Source organism: Thyridium curvatum (genome assembly GCF_004353045.1).
Source record: "Thyridium curvatum strain D216 chromosome Unknown NODE_36_length_377547_cov_81.061009, whole genome shotgun sequence".
NCBI lineage: Eukaryota > Fungi > Ascomycota > Sordariomycetes > Thyridiales > Thyridiaceae > Thyridium > Thyridium curvatum.
In genome coordinates, this window is record NW_022156791.1 from 43,245 (window position 1) to 58,194 (window position 14,950).

General features: G+C 55.5%; 4 protein-coding genes across 4 annotated transcripts; 3 read left to right on the forward strand and 1 right to left on the reverse strand.

Annotated features, from left to right (window-relative positions):
- Positions 1–481: 481 nt before the first annotated feature.
- E0L32_006352 (uncharacterized protein) lies at positions 482–3,902 on the reverse strand (the record flags this gene model as incomplete). The annotated part of the gene is made up of 5 exons (XM_031140975.1): positions 482–803; positions 860–3,532; positions 3,585–3,629; positions 3,688–3,742; positions 3,803–3,902. The coding sequence occupies 5 exons, from the start codon at positions 3,900–3,902 to the stop codon at positions 482–484; spliced, it is 3,195 nt and encodes a 1,064-aa protein (XP_030994863.1).
- Positions 3,903–4,429: 527 nt separating this feature from the next.
- Positions 4,430–5,303, forward strand: E0L32_006353 (uncharacterized protein; the record flags this gene model as incomplete). The annotated part of the gene is made up of 3 exons (XM_031140976.1): positions 4,430–4,867; positions 4,930–5,071; positions 5,128–5,303. The coding sequence occupies 3 exons, from the start codon at positions 4,430–4,432 to the stop codon at positions 5,301–5,303; spliced, it is 756 nt and encodes a 251-aa protein (XP_030994864.1).
- A 412-nt stretch (positions 5,304–5,715) lies between these two features.
- E0L32_006354 (uncharacterized protein) lies at positions 5,716–6,941 on the forward strand (the record flags this gene model as incomplete). The annotated part of the gene is made up of 3 exons (XM_031140977.1): positions 5,716–5,802; positions 5,915–6,537; positions 6,593–6,941. The coding sequence occupies 3 exons, from the start codon at positions 5,716–5,718 to the stop codon at positions 6,939–6,941; spliced, it is 1,059 nt and encodes a 352-aa protein (XP_030994865.1).
- A 4,787-nt stretch (positions 6,942–11,728) lies between these two features.
- On the forward strand, positions 11,729–14,252 carry E0L32_006355 (uncharacterized protein; the record flags this gene model as incomplete). The annotated part of the gene is made up of 6 exons (XM_031140978.1): positions 11,729–11,888; positions 12,082–12,108; positions 12,165–13,327; positions 13,395–13,655; positions 13,713–14,117; positions 14,190–14,252. 6 exons carry the CDS (start codon positions 11,729–11,731, stop codon positions 14,250–14,252), a joined length of 2,079 nt encoding a protein of 692 aa, XP_030994866.1.
- Between the last annotated feature and the right edge of the window lie 698 nt (positions 14,253–14,950).

The following is a 14,950-nucleotide window of genomic DNA, read 5'->3' on the forward strand; positions in this document are numbered from 1 at the left end:
TGGCATGAAAGCAAAACGCAAAAAGTCTTTGGAGGCAAAAAAGGACCTGGAATGGGCGGGGTTCAGCATCTACACATTATCTTTGTACATAGACTTGTGCCACATTAATATCAGCATATGGGGCCGTGCCTGGCGCAAGGCTGGCTCACATGGAGACACACTGCTTGTCTGATCACCTGAGTCTCGTCTCCTACCCCGTTGGTCTCGCCAAAGAGTGTGATATGTTTAGAACATGCTGGCCACAGTCTTTCAAACGAATGCTTTGTATGTTTACGTGTCTGATTGTGTAGCTGGCTCTCGCGACGTTCTGTGCTGTCAATCATATTTGGCTCCAAAAGGCTTGTTTGAATTGCCCTCCAACAAATGCTCATGTCGCAAGACATGTGCGGGCTGTCTAGATATACATTACGGTCACAAGCTCCCAAAAAATAGACGATTGAGGCCATCCGCTCTCTCCCCAAAAAAGGCACCAGAAGCCGTTTCACTTCTTTCCCTTGCCTCGCCCGGCGGCCTTGCCCTTGCCCTTGCCTTTCGGCTTGGCTCCGCCATCATCATCATCGTCATCGTCAGCGGCCTTGGCAGCCTTCTTCGTGGCACGCTTGGCCTTGGCCTTGGGCTGCTTGATGTACTTGTCGCCCTTGAGGTCCATATCCTCATCTTCGACCTCGACGGGCTCCAGGACATCGGCGTCGTCTTCCTCCTCAATCGCCTCCTCTAGATCAGGGGCCTCCTTGGCCATCTTGCGGGGCGCGGCAACATTGCTGGCCTTCATGAAAGGCACAGGATGAGACATCGAATTATATCTGCATAGTGTTAGTCAACTATCTCTTTGGTGATTGGAGTTTGGGTTGATACTTACGTCCTGGTAAAAGCGGCCTTGGTCTGGGACTCAATATTGATATGATCCTCGCTTTGCGGACCGACGCCCAGCTCCTTGATAGCATCAAAGTCGTCACGTGTCAAGTAGTAGCTATCCATCAACTGGATAACATCCTCAACGCACTCCTTGCCCTCCATCTCGAGACGCTTGACCAGCTGATGCCAGAGGACGGGCAGGTACTGCTGTCGAATCTCGTTATGGTCACCAGAGGATTTGAGTCGCATGTGTGAGTGGATCTCACGCACAAAGCGACCAAGCTTGCCAGTCTTGCTGTTGTTGCCAAGCCAAGATGTGAAGGAAGATCCGATCATCTGGCCAGAGATGAAGCTTGCCGGTCTCACTGTGCTGAAGACAGCATGCGCAGGCATCAGGCTCCACTGCTGCTGGGGACCGTGGATCATTCTATCGACCAAGTCGCCATCGCTGATGCTCTCAGCCGCCTGGTCAAAGAGCTCAAGAGCTTTTAGCTTGTACTCCTTGGGGCTGTACCCTTTGCCATTCAGCGCCATTGGTTTGGTGCTGAGGTAATTCTCCTGAATCATCAGGTAGCTGAACTCGTGGTCGTTGAAGTACAACTCGATCTTGTCGTTGAGCGTGGCTTTGCTTGCTGGGGCAAAGAGACCACCACCGAGCATCTTCTGGCAGATATCCCACGGCTTGAGAACGACGTGTTTCTCCCATGCCTTTGACATGGACTTGCCCTGGTCGTAGCTCATCGAAGTCTGATCCAGCTTGGCAGTTGCCAGCATGTTGATGATCTGGCGTATGTCCTTGTTTGTTCCCTCGATGAGGGCATCGACAACTTGCGGAGGAAGTTTCAGGCCTTCACGGTGCGATATTGTCATGATTCGAGACCTGATCTGATCGACGGTGGGACGAATGAACTTGATATCGAAGGCGACGTGATCGAAAGGTTTCATCTTTGGCAGTCTCCGCTCGTTGCAGATGAGAATCAGAGGGACCTCGGTCTTCTTGCAGAACTTGGCCAGAGCACCGACACCACCACGGTCACCGGCTGACATGCCATCAACCTCGTCCATGATGAGCACGATGTTTTTCTTGCCCTGGTCGACCTTTTTGCCGTCACCGGCGAAGAAGCCCAGCAGCGACGTGTTGTTCATGACATCACTGACGCCGTTCTCAACAAGCTTCTTGCTTCGGGTGTCACTGGCGTTGCTCTCAATCACATCGTAGCCGGCCATCTTGGCAGCCAGGTGAGCCGCTGTCGTCTTTCCGATACCTGGAGGCCCAGAGATAATGACAGCGCGGGTGCCACCCATGCCATCAGCACCACGTCGTTGGAAATCATACTTCTTGTTCTTGGCCCAGTTCGCCAGCCAATTGGAGATCTTCTCGACTTGGCCCCTGTTGCCACAGATCTGGTTGAGCTGGGTCGGTGCGTACTTAGTCGTCCACAACTGGGCGCTGGCTGGCTGCGGCGGAGGAGGGGCGGCAGCACCGCGGGCAGAGGCAGCCTTCTGAGCCTTCTCCGCTTCAGCCTTGCGTGCCTTTTCCTCTTTCTCCATCTCCAGTGCCTGCTTCTTGATCATGTCCTCCTGCTCTTTCTGCTTTTGGCGCGCCTTCTCGGCACCGACGCCACTTCCACCATTGGCGGGCATCTTCCGGATCAGCTCGAAAAGTCCATTCTCATCAATGGTCTTGAGGCCAAGGTCCTCAATCTTCCTCAGCTTACTGGGTCCAGCATCGTCGCCAAGAACAACCCAGTTTGTTTTGCTGCTCGGGGCGCCGGTGACCTTGCCACCATAACGTTTGACAAGGGCTTGTGCCTCTTCACGGCCGATGGTCTGCAGCAGGCCAGTGAAGACGAAGTTCATTCCTGCAAGACAGTTCTCCTCGCCCTCGGGCAGCTCGGCCGCGCCAGCGTTGGGCGGAGGGCCGCTGTTTCCTCCGCCTGCACCAGCCTTTCTCCAGTCAAACTTCGCATTGGGGTCCTTGGGCGGCGGGGTGGGTGCTCGCACAGTCGGGATGTTGTTGATGATGGCCTGGATGCCTGCGTCCTCGACGCCGTTGGCCTTCTTTGCCTTCGGTGTTGCTTTCGCAGCCTTAGGCTTGGCCGGAACGGTCTTCTTGCGCGGCTTGACATCCTCCATCTCTTCGTCCTCATCGGACTCGGCTTCCGGGGTTTTGCGCTTCTTCGATCCGGCAACAGCTTTGCCATTGGAACGACCTCTTCCAGTCGCTGGCTTGACATCTTCATCCGAGTCAGACGCCTTTACAGCAGCCTTGCTGCGTGATGCGACCCTCTTTGGCTGTGGGAGGAACTCATCCTCGCTCTCTTCCTCGACATAGTCATCATTTTTCCTCTTGTGCCCTTTCATGTCGGCAGCAAAGATGTCGTCTCCGCCGTCTGCATCATCCATGTACGCGTCCTCGTCATCGTCAAGATTGTATTTGGCGTACGAGCCGGAAGCCCTCTTCTTGCTGGCAGGCTGTCCGTTACCTGTGGAGGTCTTGCTCTGAGCGGCTGGGGGAGCTGCCTTGGTGCGGGGGCTGCTTCGGACCTCAAGATTTGACTTGGATTGTGTCTTGGAAGCGGCCTTTGGGGTTGTCTGATTCTTTGTAGCTTTTGAGTTGCTTGACGCAAAGTAGTCGCTGGCTGATATAGCGACGCCTTTGACAGATGCCGGCTCTCTAAGATTGTGTCAGCGACAGAGGCTTTATTGCAAGAGGTCGCTGCACTCACGCTGCCTTCTTCTTCGGTGTCGATCTCGTTGTCGGCTTTTTGGACCTAATTTGCCATCAGAAAGTCGGTTTGGGGGACAGGAGGCGTGACGCATGGGACGTACTCGGCTACGATGGCGACATCGTCATCATCACTGTCCTCGAGCACTTTGCGACCCTCTGTAGATATTGATTAGAAAATAGCAATTCTTGAACTGAGAGTGCACCACATCAACATACTGCTGCGGCCCTTCTTTGGTGCCTCTTCGGCCTTCTTTGCGGCTGGCTTTGGTGGAGGGGCACCTTTGGCCCCGAAGAAGGAGCGAATATCCGCGGGCATGGTGACGGATGGGGGGCAACCGGGTGCTGCCGGCGATCAGTTGCTTGTGATTCTTTGCTAGAAGCTCAGAGAGACATTGCAGTTCTCTGAAAAAGAAAGCAGAGACTTTATAATCAACAAAAGACAACTCTGAAGCCTGTCAGAAGGCCAAGGCAGGCAACGAGTTGGCTGGTTTGGCTTGAGATGTGAGAGTGGAAGCCTAGGGGTCCTCTCTGCCTGTCGGGTGAAACTTTGGGGAGCTTCCAGTGATGTCGACACGCGAAGACGACGCGACTAACGTGACCACTCAATTGAAAGTGTCATCCATTAATTGAGGAGCTTAGGCGCTAGCCCGTGCTAGGCAGACAGTGGCAGATTCTGGATGCCTGAGAATTGGGGCGCCGCTTGGGTCGAGCTCCACCCCCGGTCGCAACTTTTTGAGTGATCAGACAGACACGCATAGCGCCAAAACAGATTCTTTGGTCTATGAGGAGACCGGCCTTCAACACCTGCAATTGACAACATATCAACTGCTGCAGGTGGCCACAATGAAGCACAATGCTTCGTCACAGCTCCTCCGGGCATTCCAGGGCCTGAGGATATCACCGGCAGCGACCCCCTTGCGACCTCGGGTCATCCCCGTCCCGACCTCGATCTTCACGACAGCAAGCCCATCCCCGATACTCTCCAATGTCCGAGCCTTCTCCGCTACGGCACCCGTGGCCGGTTCATGGCTCGAGCCGTTCATCAACAGGAAACGGAAGATGATGAAGGGCCGGCCCAGAGTGCCAACTGGCGGCTCTGCGAAGGGAACGACAGTCGTGTGGGGAGACTACGGCCTGCGCATGTGGGATCACCACCGCCGGATCAGCGCCAAGCAGCTCAAGGTTGCCGAGGACACCATCAAACAGAGGTTACGTGGTCAGCGATATCGTTTGTATAAGAGGGTTGCTTGCAATGTTGGTGTGTACGTCAGCGGTAACGAGGTACGTCTTTGAGGCCCCAATCATCTGGTCTTCGGGGCTAGCCTGCTGATCGAAACAAACAGATGCGTATGGGTAAGGGCAAAGGTTCTTTCGACCATTGGGCAACGAGGGTTGCCGTCAACCAAATTCTCTTTGAGATCAGGGGAGCTATCCACGAGCAAGTCGTTCGAGACGCTTTCCGCTTGGCTGGCAACAAGCTGCCTGGTACGTCGTATGACTTGCAATTGTCTCTATCTTTAAACTAACCCAGATGGCGATAGGGTTCTACGAGTTCGTCAAAAAGGGAGATGCCCCGGTTGTGGGTATCACAAAGTTGGATGGCATCACGCTGGAAGAGCTGAAGCGCCCGAGGAGAAAGCTTCCTGAGGCTGAGAAGCCATCTGTCCCTCCAACTGTGGCAAGCACACCCAGCTCTGTCCCTCCTCCATCATCATAGAATGTATCATTAGCCCTGTAGAACAGCAACAAGCATTGTGTATAATATGGCCAGAGCATGTCCTAGTATCACCTGGTCTTTTTGAGGTCATTCTCGCTGCTGGTGAACTCAGGTTAAGCAGCCTGCGAATTGAAGAAGCGAACTGCTTAAATACTGAGATATTGTTATTGATTCCACTGTTTTCTGTGTATTTTGTACTATCCAGAGCCATTCAAGTCGATATCTTAATCATGGGATCATGGGATCTTTCAGACGGTGACCAGACCCCTGCTAACACTGGTGGGTAGCCCGCACGGGCCATCGCGTTAATTGAAAGCTACTTCGCAGCTGCACTACGCGCAGCAACGCGTTCCCTCACCTCCAAAAGTCCAAGGCACATCTCAACAGCATACGGGCGTCAAAAGTCGCAGCCATGGCCCTCATAGTCGACAAGCACAGGCCGCGCTCCCTGGATGCGCTGACCTACCATTCAGAGCTCTCAGAGCGACTACGCTCTTTAGTATGTTTTTCCTTGGCCCGTTGCCTGTTGGAAAGATGCATCAGGGTGACCCCACCATGAGACGACCCAAAGGGCACGCGAACTGACATGAAGCTCTTTACCACAACTCCAGGCTCAATCCGGCGACTTCCCCCATCTTCTCGTCTACGGGCCGTCCGGGGCCGGCAAGAAGACTCGCATCGTTGCCACGCTCAAGGAGCTGTACGGCCCCGGCGTGGAGAAAATCAAGATCGACGCCCGTGTCTTCCAGACGACTAGCAATCGCAAGCTGGAGTTCAACATCGTCGCCTCGGTCTACCACCTCGAGATCACCCCCTCAGACGTCGGCAACTACGACCGCGTCGTCGTCCAGGACCTGCTCAAGGAGGTCGCCCAGACTCAGCAGGTCGACCAGTCGGCCAAACAGCGCTTCAAGGTTGTGGTGATCAACGAGGCCGACCACCTGACGCGTGACGCCCAGGCGGCCCTGCGCCGAACAATGGAGAAATACTCGCCCAACTTGCGGCTCATCCTGCTCGCCAACTCGACGGCCAACATCATCGCCCCCATCCGGTCGCGGACGCTGCTCGTGCGGGTAGCGGCGCCCACGCACGAGGAGATCTGCGACGTGCTGGCCGTGTCCGCCAAGAAGGAGGGCTGGCCGGTCGTCAAAGGCCTGCACCAGAGGATAGCGCAGGACAGCGGCAGGAACCTGCGCAAGGCGCTGTTGATGTACGAGGCCGTGCATGCACAGAAGTGAGTACAGGCTGCTGGCGACATTCACCGAGGCCGATACTGAACAGTCTTCTAGTGAGAAAGTGACCGAGAAGACGCCCATACCGCCACCGGACTGGGAGGCGTTGATCGGCCAGATCGCCAAGGAGATCATGGACGAGCACACACCGCAGCGCATCTTGCAAGTCCGAGCGAAGCTCTACGACCTCCTCACGCACTGCATACCCCCTACCATCATTCTCAAGACCCTCACCTTCAAGCTGGTGGCCGGCATCGACGACGCGCTGAAGGGCGACGTCATCAAGTGGTCCGCCTTTTACGAGCACCGAATCAAGACTGGCACCAAGGTCATCTTCCACCTGGAGGCCTTTGTTGCCAAATTCATGAGGATATTCGAGATGTATCTGATGAGCATGGACATGTAAAGCAGGGTCAAGGCGTGTTGCAGAGCGGCAAGGGAACTAGGACCCGGCCAACGGCGTTATTTGGCAGGGATCGGAATCATTCATGTATTAAAAGGAGTACCTTGGGCGAAATCATGTGCATGTTGCCTGAGCTAACGTCTTTCTAAGCGTTAGAATGGCCGAAGATAATATAAATATCTTGAAAGACACAAAGAAGCAAAGAAGAGATAAAGTCAAGATACAAGACTAACATGGAAATAGCGAGTATCTTGCAAGACTCTGTCTTATAATAATGAGTTGTTTCATTAGCTGGTACGGTGGTAATGTCACAAGCTTTGTATCTTGCACAATTGTGCTCCGCGGACCCGTCACGACACGATCGATACCTACCGCGGAATCAAACGCTTGCCGTGCCTCAATGCCTCGAAGAACATTAAAGGGGTCTGTATGGCACGATTCGAGGCCTGAGCAAGGGATTACGCCTTACGGATGATTGTCTGGATATCCGGACTACTGACCTGAAACTGTGGCAACCTTGTTGAGCTCTTAGAAGTTGTCACATAATATTCTGGGGTTCTTGCGGTTGGGACCGGGACGGTTTCCGATCCGCGGAGGTGATGGAAGCTTGCATGCAGTTCATGGCCAATTTGCTCAAGGCCCAGTCACATTTGGAAAAAAGCTTAGAATATGGAGTTGAAGGATGCCGTAGGATTCGTGAGCATGGGACAGATACAAAACTAAGAAAAAAAGTCAATTCCCGAGACTCGACTTCCCTGCATAAGGCTGCCGATTTCACCAATGGAGAATACTACGCTGCGCTCAAAGTCACCTTGCTTGTTGGTTGACATGTGCAAAGAACCTGCCCGCAACGTAGTACCGTCGCGCAAGCTGTCTCTCTGGAATCCCACCTTTGGCCCCACCAACTTACACCTATTGCGACGTTTTCCTCATCTCCCGAGTCTCATAGCATGCATGGTAAAGGGGCCAGGAGATCAATGAAGGAAGCAAAGAAGTCGTCTACGTGTACGGCGTTGAGAGCCTGCTTTCCTGGCCAGACGATTTTTTCCGGAGTCGAGTGAGAGAGCGGACGGAGGACTGAGCTGCTGTCCAACATGCACAATGCATCTGATCATCTCGTCCCCCCCCCGGTATCGCAGTGCCACAATCGGCGGCCGGGACCTTGCTTGGTCTCCGCCCTAGAGGAAAAGAATTGCCTGCGAATTATGTCGCGCATTTATGGGTGACTGGCTGGCTTGTGGTACCTACAGCCCACAATGATGGGGTACAGCAGGTTCCATTCATCGTATGTTTTGTTTGCCCCTACCTACCTAGGGAGCTAGGGAGGTTTCACGCCGGACCGGCAGCCTGGTCCGCACATTACCTCAGCAGAGGATGACGAGCCAAGCCAAGATTGTTCCATGCGACCAGTGGGGTGGCGCGCTTTCGTTCAGGGCCAGAAGGAGTACCACCTCTGCCTCTCCCAAAAGCCGCCCGCACCAAGGCACCGGCAATGTGTCAAGCTAGAACGTGCGCTATCGTGGAACTGCCCAGGAGCCGGCGAGGTGCGACAAAAAGGCTTGGTGAAAAAGAGCTTCGACTTCCGTTGGTCCAGGAGTGGATCAGGGGCCTTAGCGCCCGACCGCCAAACTCCGCAGCGACTGGAGAAACTTCAAGGTTGTTTGCCGAACTAGGCCAGACCGGGAGTCTCGGTCGCAGGGCAACACGCGGGCGGGCGCAGCGCCATTGGGAGGGAGATGAGACCACAACCACACACACACAGGACCCCGGCAAGTTGGGGCGGAAGGGAAGTTGCGTTGAGGGAGCGGATGCTGCAGAGCGAAAACGCGTTGCAGTTACCGAAGTAGTGGCTATTGGCAGCAGTTCATGTCCCCAGCCCCGGCCCTGCCTGTCATTCCGGAGGCGCCTCGGGGGGCTGCAGGCAAAGTCGGATCTCTCCGGAGTTTCATCGCTATTGTTGGTCAAAGCTGTGCTGGTCAAAGCTTGCGCAGTTGCCGTTTTTGCGGCCGGGAGAACCTGAACCAGTCGACGTCGAGGCATCAGATGCGAGACAGATGACAAGAGGACGTTACCTACCGTTGGGTGATGACGGTCCCCCAAGAGTGCCCAGAGATTTCCCCACCCCGATAGCACACGGCATCCGAGGTGTTCTACCCTTTCCGTTCATCCTCCTCGTGGTCGAGCGCCCAGACGACCAGCAACTTGCTTGGCCGAGTAAGCCCGCGGCGACGAAAACCGGTAATTGAATATTGGCATTCCGGTAGGGAGGTGGGACAAAGGTTGGCGAGTTTTCCCCGGAATGTTATCCATTCATTGTTGGAAACAATTATCAGATGGATGATTTGCCTGACGATGGCCTGCTTGCAAACCTAAGGTATTGTCCGGGAAAGAGACAGAAACAGGCAGATGGAACAGGAGTCAACGGCGGCACAGGACCAGACGGCCCTTTTTAATAAAAGTCAAAGAAAAAAAAGATGCCATAGCTCCGTCTGGTCATACTCAGTGCTGCATCTTCTACTTCGCATCTTGCACCCCGTGTAGTCAACCGTGTCGCACTTTGCACTTCGGATTACCTATATAAATGACGACGATTGACTCGATTAAGAAGGTCTTGACAGATCCTCTTCAAGTACCGGTACTTGCGTACCCCACACCCGCACCCTGCAGTCACTGGTGCATGTGTCGCAAAATGACTTTTGGCTAGAAAGACCGTCTTGGCGGGTCAAAAAGCTGGCCATGGTCATCAGCTCTTTTGCAGGGCACACCAATCATGCTTTGGGCAACACCTCCTTGAGGAAGAGGCCCTCATATCCCGTTCTGTGGTACGGCCGTCTTGCTATTGTCGCATCGTGAGCATTGGCAATGGGCAAATTCCTGGCCCGCCATCCCCCTGCCTGGGTACGGCGACAGACCAGGCCCCCAGCAGCTCCAATGAGGGCGTGATGCGGGGTTACATGGGTGAGGGGATGGTCCCCTTGGCTGTTTCTTTTGGCGGGGGACGCGGGACGTGGATGGCATGGCATGGCGGGGTTCTTAAGGATTCTGTTCAAGATGCAGATGCAGCTCGATTCTGCAGCGTCGCGCCTCTCTCACTCTCTCTCGCAAGGACAGGGTGACGAGTTGTAGCCTGCAAGTCAGCACTGGCCGCGCGGGCTGATGACGGTTGGCCCCTTATTCTTGCAGGTTGGAAAATATCTCAAATTGAACGCTGATGTACGAACGCTCGCTTCGGAGGGGGCGGCAGGGCTACCCAGCCTCCTCGTGCTCCTACCGTTGCTTACAGGCAGCGAGATGAGCCAGAAGACAAGCGAGTATTGCCCGCATTATCGGTTTCTTGGGTTGGGTGTGTGATGAGGTGTGTCTGGTGTGTCTGCACCGCCTGGCCTGCCATATCGGGGTCACTTTCTGGCAAAGCTCGGTTCAATAATACATGCCGAGCAGTCATAATTCCAAGCGCACCATTGTCTTGGAGAGTGCAACCAAATGACAGACGCCGAGATACCATCGAGATGGCCCGGCTGTCAATGGCTCGGTGTGTTGTGTCGATCAACACCCTGCAACACTGGTGGTGGCACCAATCGGGGGCGGGATGAAATCATAGCAAGGCCAGCCAGTTCTAGCTCGCAGTTTGGTGTGTGTTGACGATGGTGCACATCGGAACACAGTCGGTGCGACTCATGTGCAGTTGCGTCCTGGTCGTGTCTCAAGCCATGGGCTGATGCCAGCATTGCCAGGACACCCGTGAGTAAAGTACACGGCAAGCAGACGCTCCGCACTCGCGAGTCACCAGCTTCGATGCTGGGCCGTAGGCAGGATGACTAGCCACGGCACCTATCCATGGACACCTGGGTGTGATATCATTTCGAGGGCGGGCAGCAGACGAGCGTGGATGGATGTCCGAGGGATGATGGGAGATCCAACACCATGGCCCATGGGGCCCCCACTGCTGTGCAGCTCAGGTCCGACAGGCCCCTTGCCATGTTGTGATGGTGAAATCGATGAGGCATTGTTCATAGTGTCGGACAGACGGAATAAATCCTCTTGGGGAACGGCCATTCCTGGGTCGAGACGAGGGGGCAGTGGAAGCTACAGGGCGAAAGCACGCTACCCCGGGCCGGAGGGTAGCTGTGCCAGTGGGGTTCTGGGCCACTGCCCCCTACGTACGATCACCAACGAACGAACGCCTGGTCAGTGTCCGTCCACTCAGGTTGCGCAGAAAACTGGATGACACCCAAGACGGTGCAGGCTCAGTGCTCCCCTCCACCCATCCCCGGCACAGAAGGTACAGGTACAACAACGGTCCAGATGAATGGATGAATCGATTTGATAGCACACCCCTCGACCCGCGATTCTGCATTGGGGTTACCCGCACTCACCTCTTCTCGTTCCCTCGCTCACCCGGCCAGGCCACTCACTCGCTCCATCGACTAAGGTAGCCCAGATGGCGCCTCTCCAGACTCTAATTTTGCCATGAGACCAACCTAGATACAAAAAGCTACCTGCGACCCCGTCATACCGAGCGGTTGCCGACCTGGACCCTCTCCTTTTTTAATTATTTTTGTGCACCTCGCCCGCTTGCATTGTTCCTGTCTCACTCTCCTCTCTCTCTCACATCTTTCTTCTCTTGAGCTCTAACTTCCCACCGCAGCTCCTGCCGTGTTTGTGTCTGTCAGACGTGTGCATCATCTTTGTGATCTTTGGATACCCACCCCCCAATCGCGGCCTTTGTCTAAGCTCTTATCCTCGAAGCTATCTCGCGTGGTCGCTACCCCGCGCACCCCCCCGCCAAGATGGCTACTGAAGCTCCCAAGAACCCTGTGGTCGCAGAGGCCCATGAGGTCGACACCTTCCGTGAGTCTGGCCGAACAACCAAGATGCGTGCCCAGCAATGTCCAGGACAGTCATCGCTAAACGAACCGTCTACAGACCCCCCAGAGAAGATGCTGGCTAGTACGTTGAGCCCAAGCCGAGATCCCTTTGCGCCGCATGAGTAGCGCCTCGGCTATCTCACCGGCCTTGGCGCAAAGCTGTAGCTGTAGCTGTAGCTGTAGCTGTAGCTGGAGCTATCTATAGCTATAGCTGCAGCTCCGGCGTTGTCGCAAACCCCTTCAAGGGCCCAATTTAGCTAACAGATGTGTAACAGAGCATCCCAGCAAGCCTCATCTGAGTGGTGAGTATATCCGCGGTCTTGTTGCTCTGATCAACGACGGCTAACCGTACCGCCAGGCCTCGAGGAATACCAACAACTGTACAGGGAGTCGATCACCCAGCCCGACCAGTTCTGGGGCAAGATGGCTCGAAGCCTCCTCAGCTGGTCCAAGGATTTCCAGACGGTCCACGCCGGAAGCCTCCTGAACGGAGACAACGCCTGGTTCGTCGAGGGCGAGATCAACGCCTCGTACAACTGCGTCGATCGCCATGCCATCAAGAACCCCGACAAGCCCGCCATCATCTACGAGGCCGACGAGCCCGCCGACGGCCAGATCCTCACCTACGGCGAGCTTCTGCGGGAGGTCTGCAAGTGCGCCCACGTCCTGAAGGCGATGGGTGTCAAGAAGGGCGACACTGTTGCCATCTACCTGCCCATGATTCCCCAGGCCGTCATCGCCTTCCTGGCCTGCGCCCGCATCGGCGCTGTGCACTCCGTCGTCTTTGCCGGGTTCTCCTCCGATTCCCTGCGCGACCGTGTTCTCGACGCCAAGTCCCAGGTCGTCATTACCACCGATGAGGGCAAGCGTGGCGGCAAGCTCATTGGCACCAAGAAGATCGTCGACGACGCCCTGAAGCAGTGCCCCGACGTGCGCCATGTGCTTGTCTACAAGCGCACCGGTGCTGACGTCCCCATGACCAAGGGCCGCGACCTGTGGTGGCATGAGGAGGTCGACAAGTGGCCTGCGTACATCCCTCCGGAGCGCGTCAACTCCGAGGACCCTCTCTTCCTTCTGTACACCTCTGGCTCCACCGGCAAGCCCAAGGGTGTGATGCACACCACGGGTGGCTACCTTACCGGCGCTGCTTGCACCGGCAAATATGTCTTCGACATCCATGATAACGACCGATTCTTCTGTGGAGGTGATGTCGGCTGGATCACTGGTCACACCTACGTTGTCTACGCACCCCTGCTTCTGGGTGTTGCCACCGTCGTGTTTGAGGGCACTCCTGCGTACCCCAACTTCTCGAGGTACTGGGACATTATCGAGAAGCACCAGGTTACCCAGTTCTACGTGGCTCCCACGGCCCTCCGTCTTTTGAAGCGCGCAGGCGATCAGCACGTGCACGGCGGCATGAAGCAACTGAGGGTGCTGGGCACTGTCGGCGAACCTATCGCTGCCGAGGTGTGGAAGTGGTACTTTGAGGTTGTCGGTAAGGAGGAGGCTCAGGTCATCGACGTAAGTGGACAGAAATCACGGTTGTTGGACTTGGGAGTGACCGGCGTTATTGACAATATCTGTTTAGACATACTGGCAAACCGAGACTGGAAGCCACGTCATCACGCCCCTTGCTGGTGTGACTCCCACCAAGCCCGGGTCGGCGTCTCTCCCCTTCTTCGGCATCGAGCCGGCCATCATTGACCCTGTCTCTGGCGACGAGATTCACGGCAACGACGTCGAGGGTGTTCTCGCCTTCAAGCAGGCATGGCCTAGCATGGCCCGCACTGTCTGGGGCGCCCACAAGCGCTACATGGACACTTACCTCAATGTCTACAAGGGCTACTACGTACGTCTCACCCACTGACACCTGAGCTTTGGTCTCTGACTGACAAATCCATCGCAGTTCACCGGAGATGGTGCTGGCCGTGACCACGAGGGCTTCTACTGGATCCGCGGCCGTGTCGATGACGTTGTCAACGTCAGCGGTCACCGTCTGTCCACCGCCGAAATCGAGGCTGCTCTCATCGAGCACCACGCCGTTGCCGAGTCCGCTGTCGTCGGTGTGGCCGATGAGCTTACCGGCCAGGCTGTCAACGCCTTCGTCGCCATCAAGGAGGGCAACGCTGCCGACGATGCTCTTCGCAAGGAGTTCATCCTCCAGGTCCGCAAGAGCATCGGTCCCTTCGCCGCACCCAAGGCTGTCTACATTGTTCCCGATCTGCCCAAGACTCGAAGCGGCAAGATCATGCGCCGTATTCTGAGGAAGATCCTGGCTGGTGAGGAGGACCAGCTTGGTGATATCAGCACTGTAAGTTTCGGGGACCTGGAAAATACTACCGTGCCGCAAAGGACCGCTTACTGACACGCTTTTCTCTTACAGCTCTCCGACCCCTCGGTCGTTGATAAGATTATCCAAGTGGTGCACGAGTCCAAGAGGAAGTGATTGGCTCATATATGAAATGAAAAAAGGGACAAAAATAATAATGGCGTCATGTTCAGCAGATACCACGGGTTGTTCTTTCTTGACCACTGCAAGAAGGGGGGATTTTTTTTGAGTGCGATGATTTGAGCGTCTCATCGAGGATGCTATGACTGACATCTCACTGACTGGGAAAGGGGCCTTGGTTCCCTTCCCCCCGCCCCTATTTTCTTCATTCGAGCCTGTGGCTACGTCCGATTTGACGGACCAGGCCCTGCATCGTATCACGCGAAGATTGATTTTCCAGAAAGCAAAAATAAACGTGAAATCTAAAACCCTCCGGCTTTTCCCACCTGTGCTTTGGTTAAATCCGACAGGTCCGCGCTTTTCGCCAAGGCGCCGCCTATGCGGTGGTACGTCCCCGGTGATGGCCCCGCGAAGGCTATGCTTGGTGAGTTGCGTCGTCAGCGTCGAGGTCCTTCGGGATAACACGCGTGGCGATGGGATGGGGTCCATGCAGCGGAGTTTGTCTTTGTGTCACTGTCACCCACCGCCTGCATATGTGCTGTGGACGACGTGCAAAGCTGCATATCCTATCTCACTTGATCGTCCCGTTTCCCCTCTCGTGGCGGTGATGATGATGCTTATTCGACGGGACACCAGAAGATGGTGGATGTGGCCAACTCGAGTCCCAGTTCGTGGGAGGCCGCCCAACTGCTTTG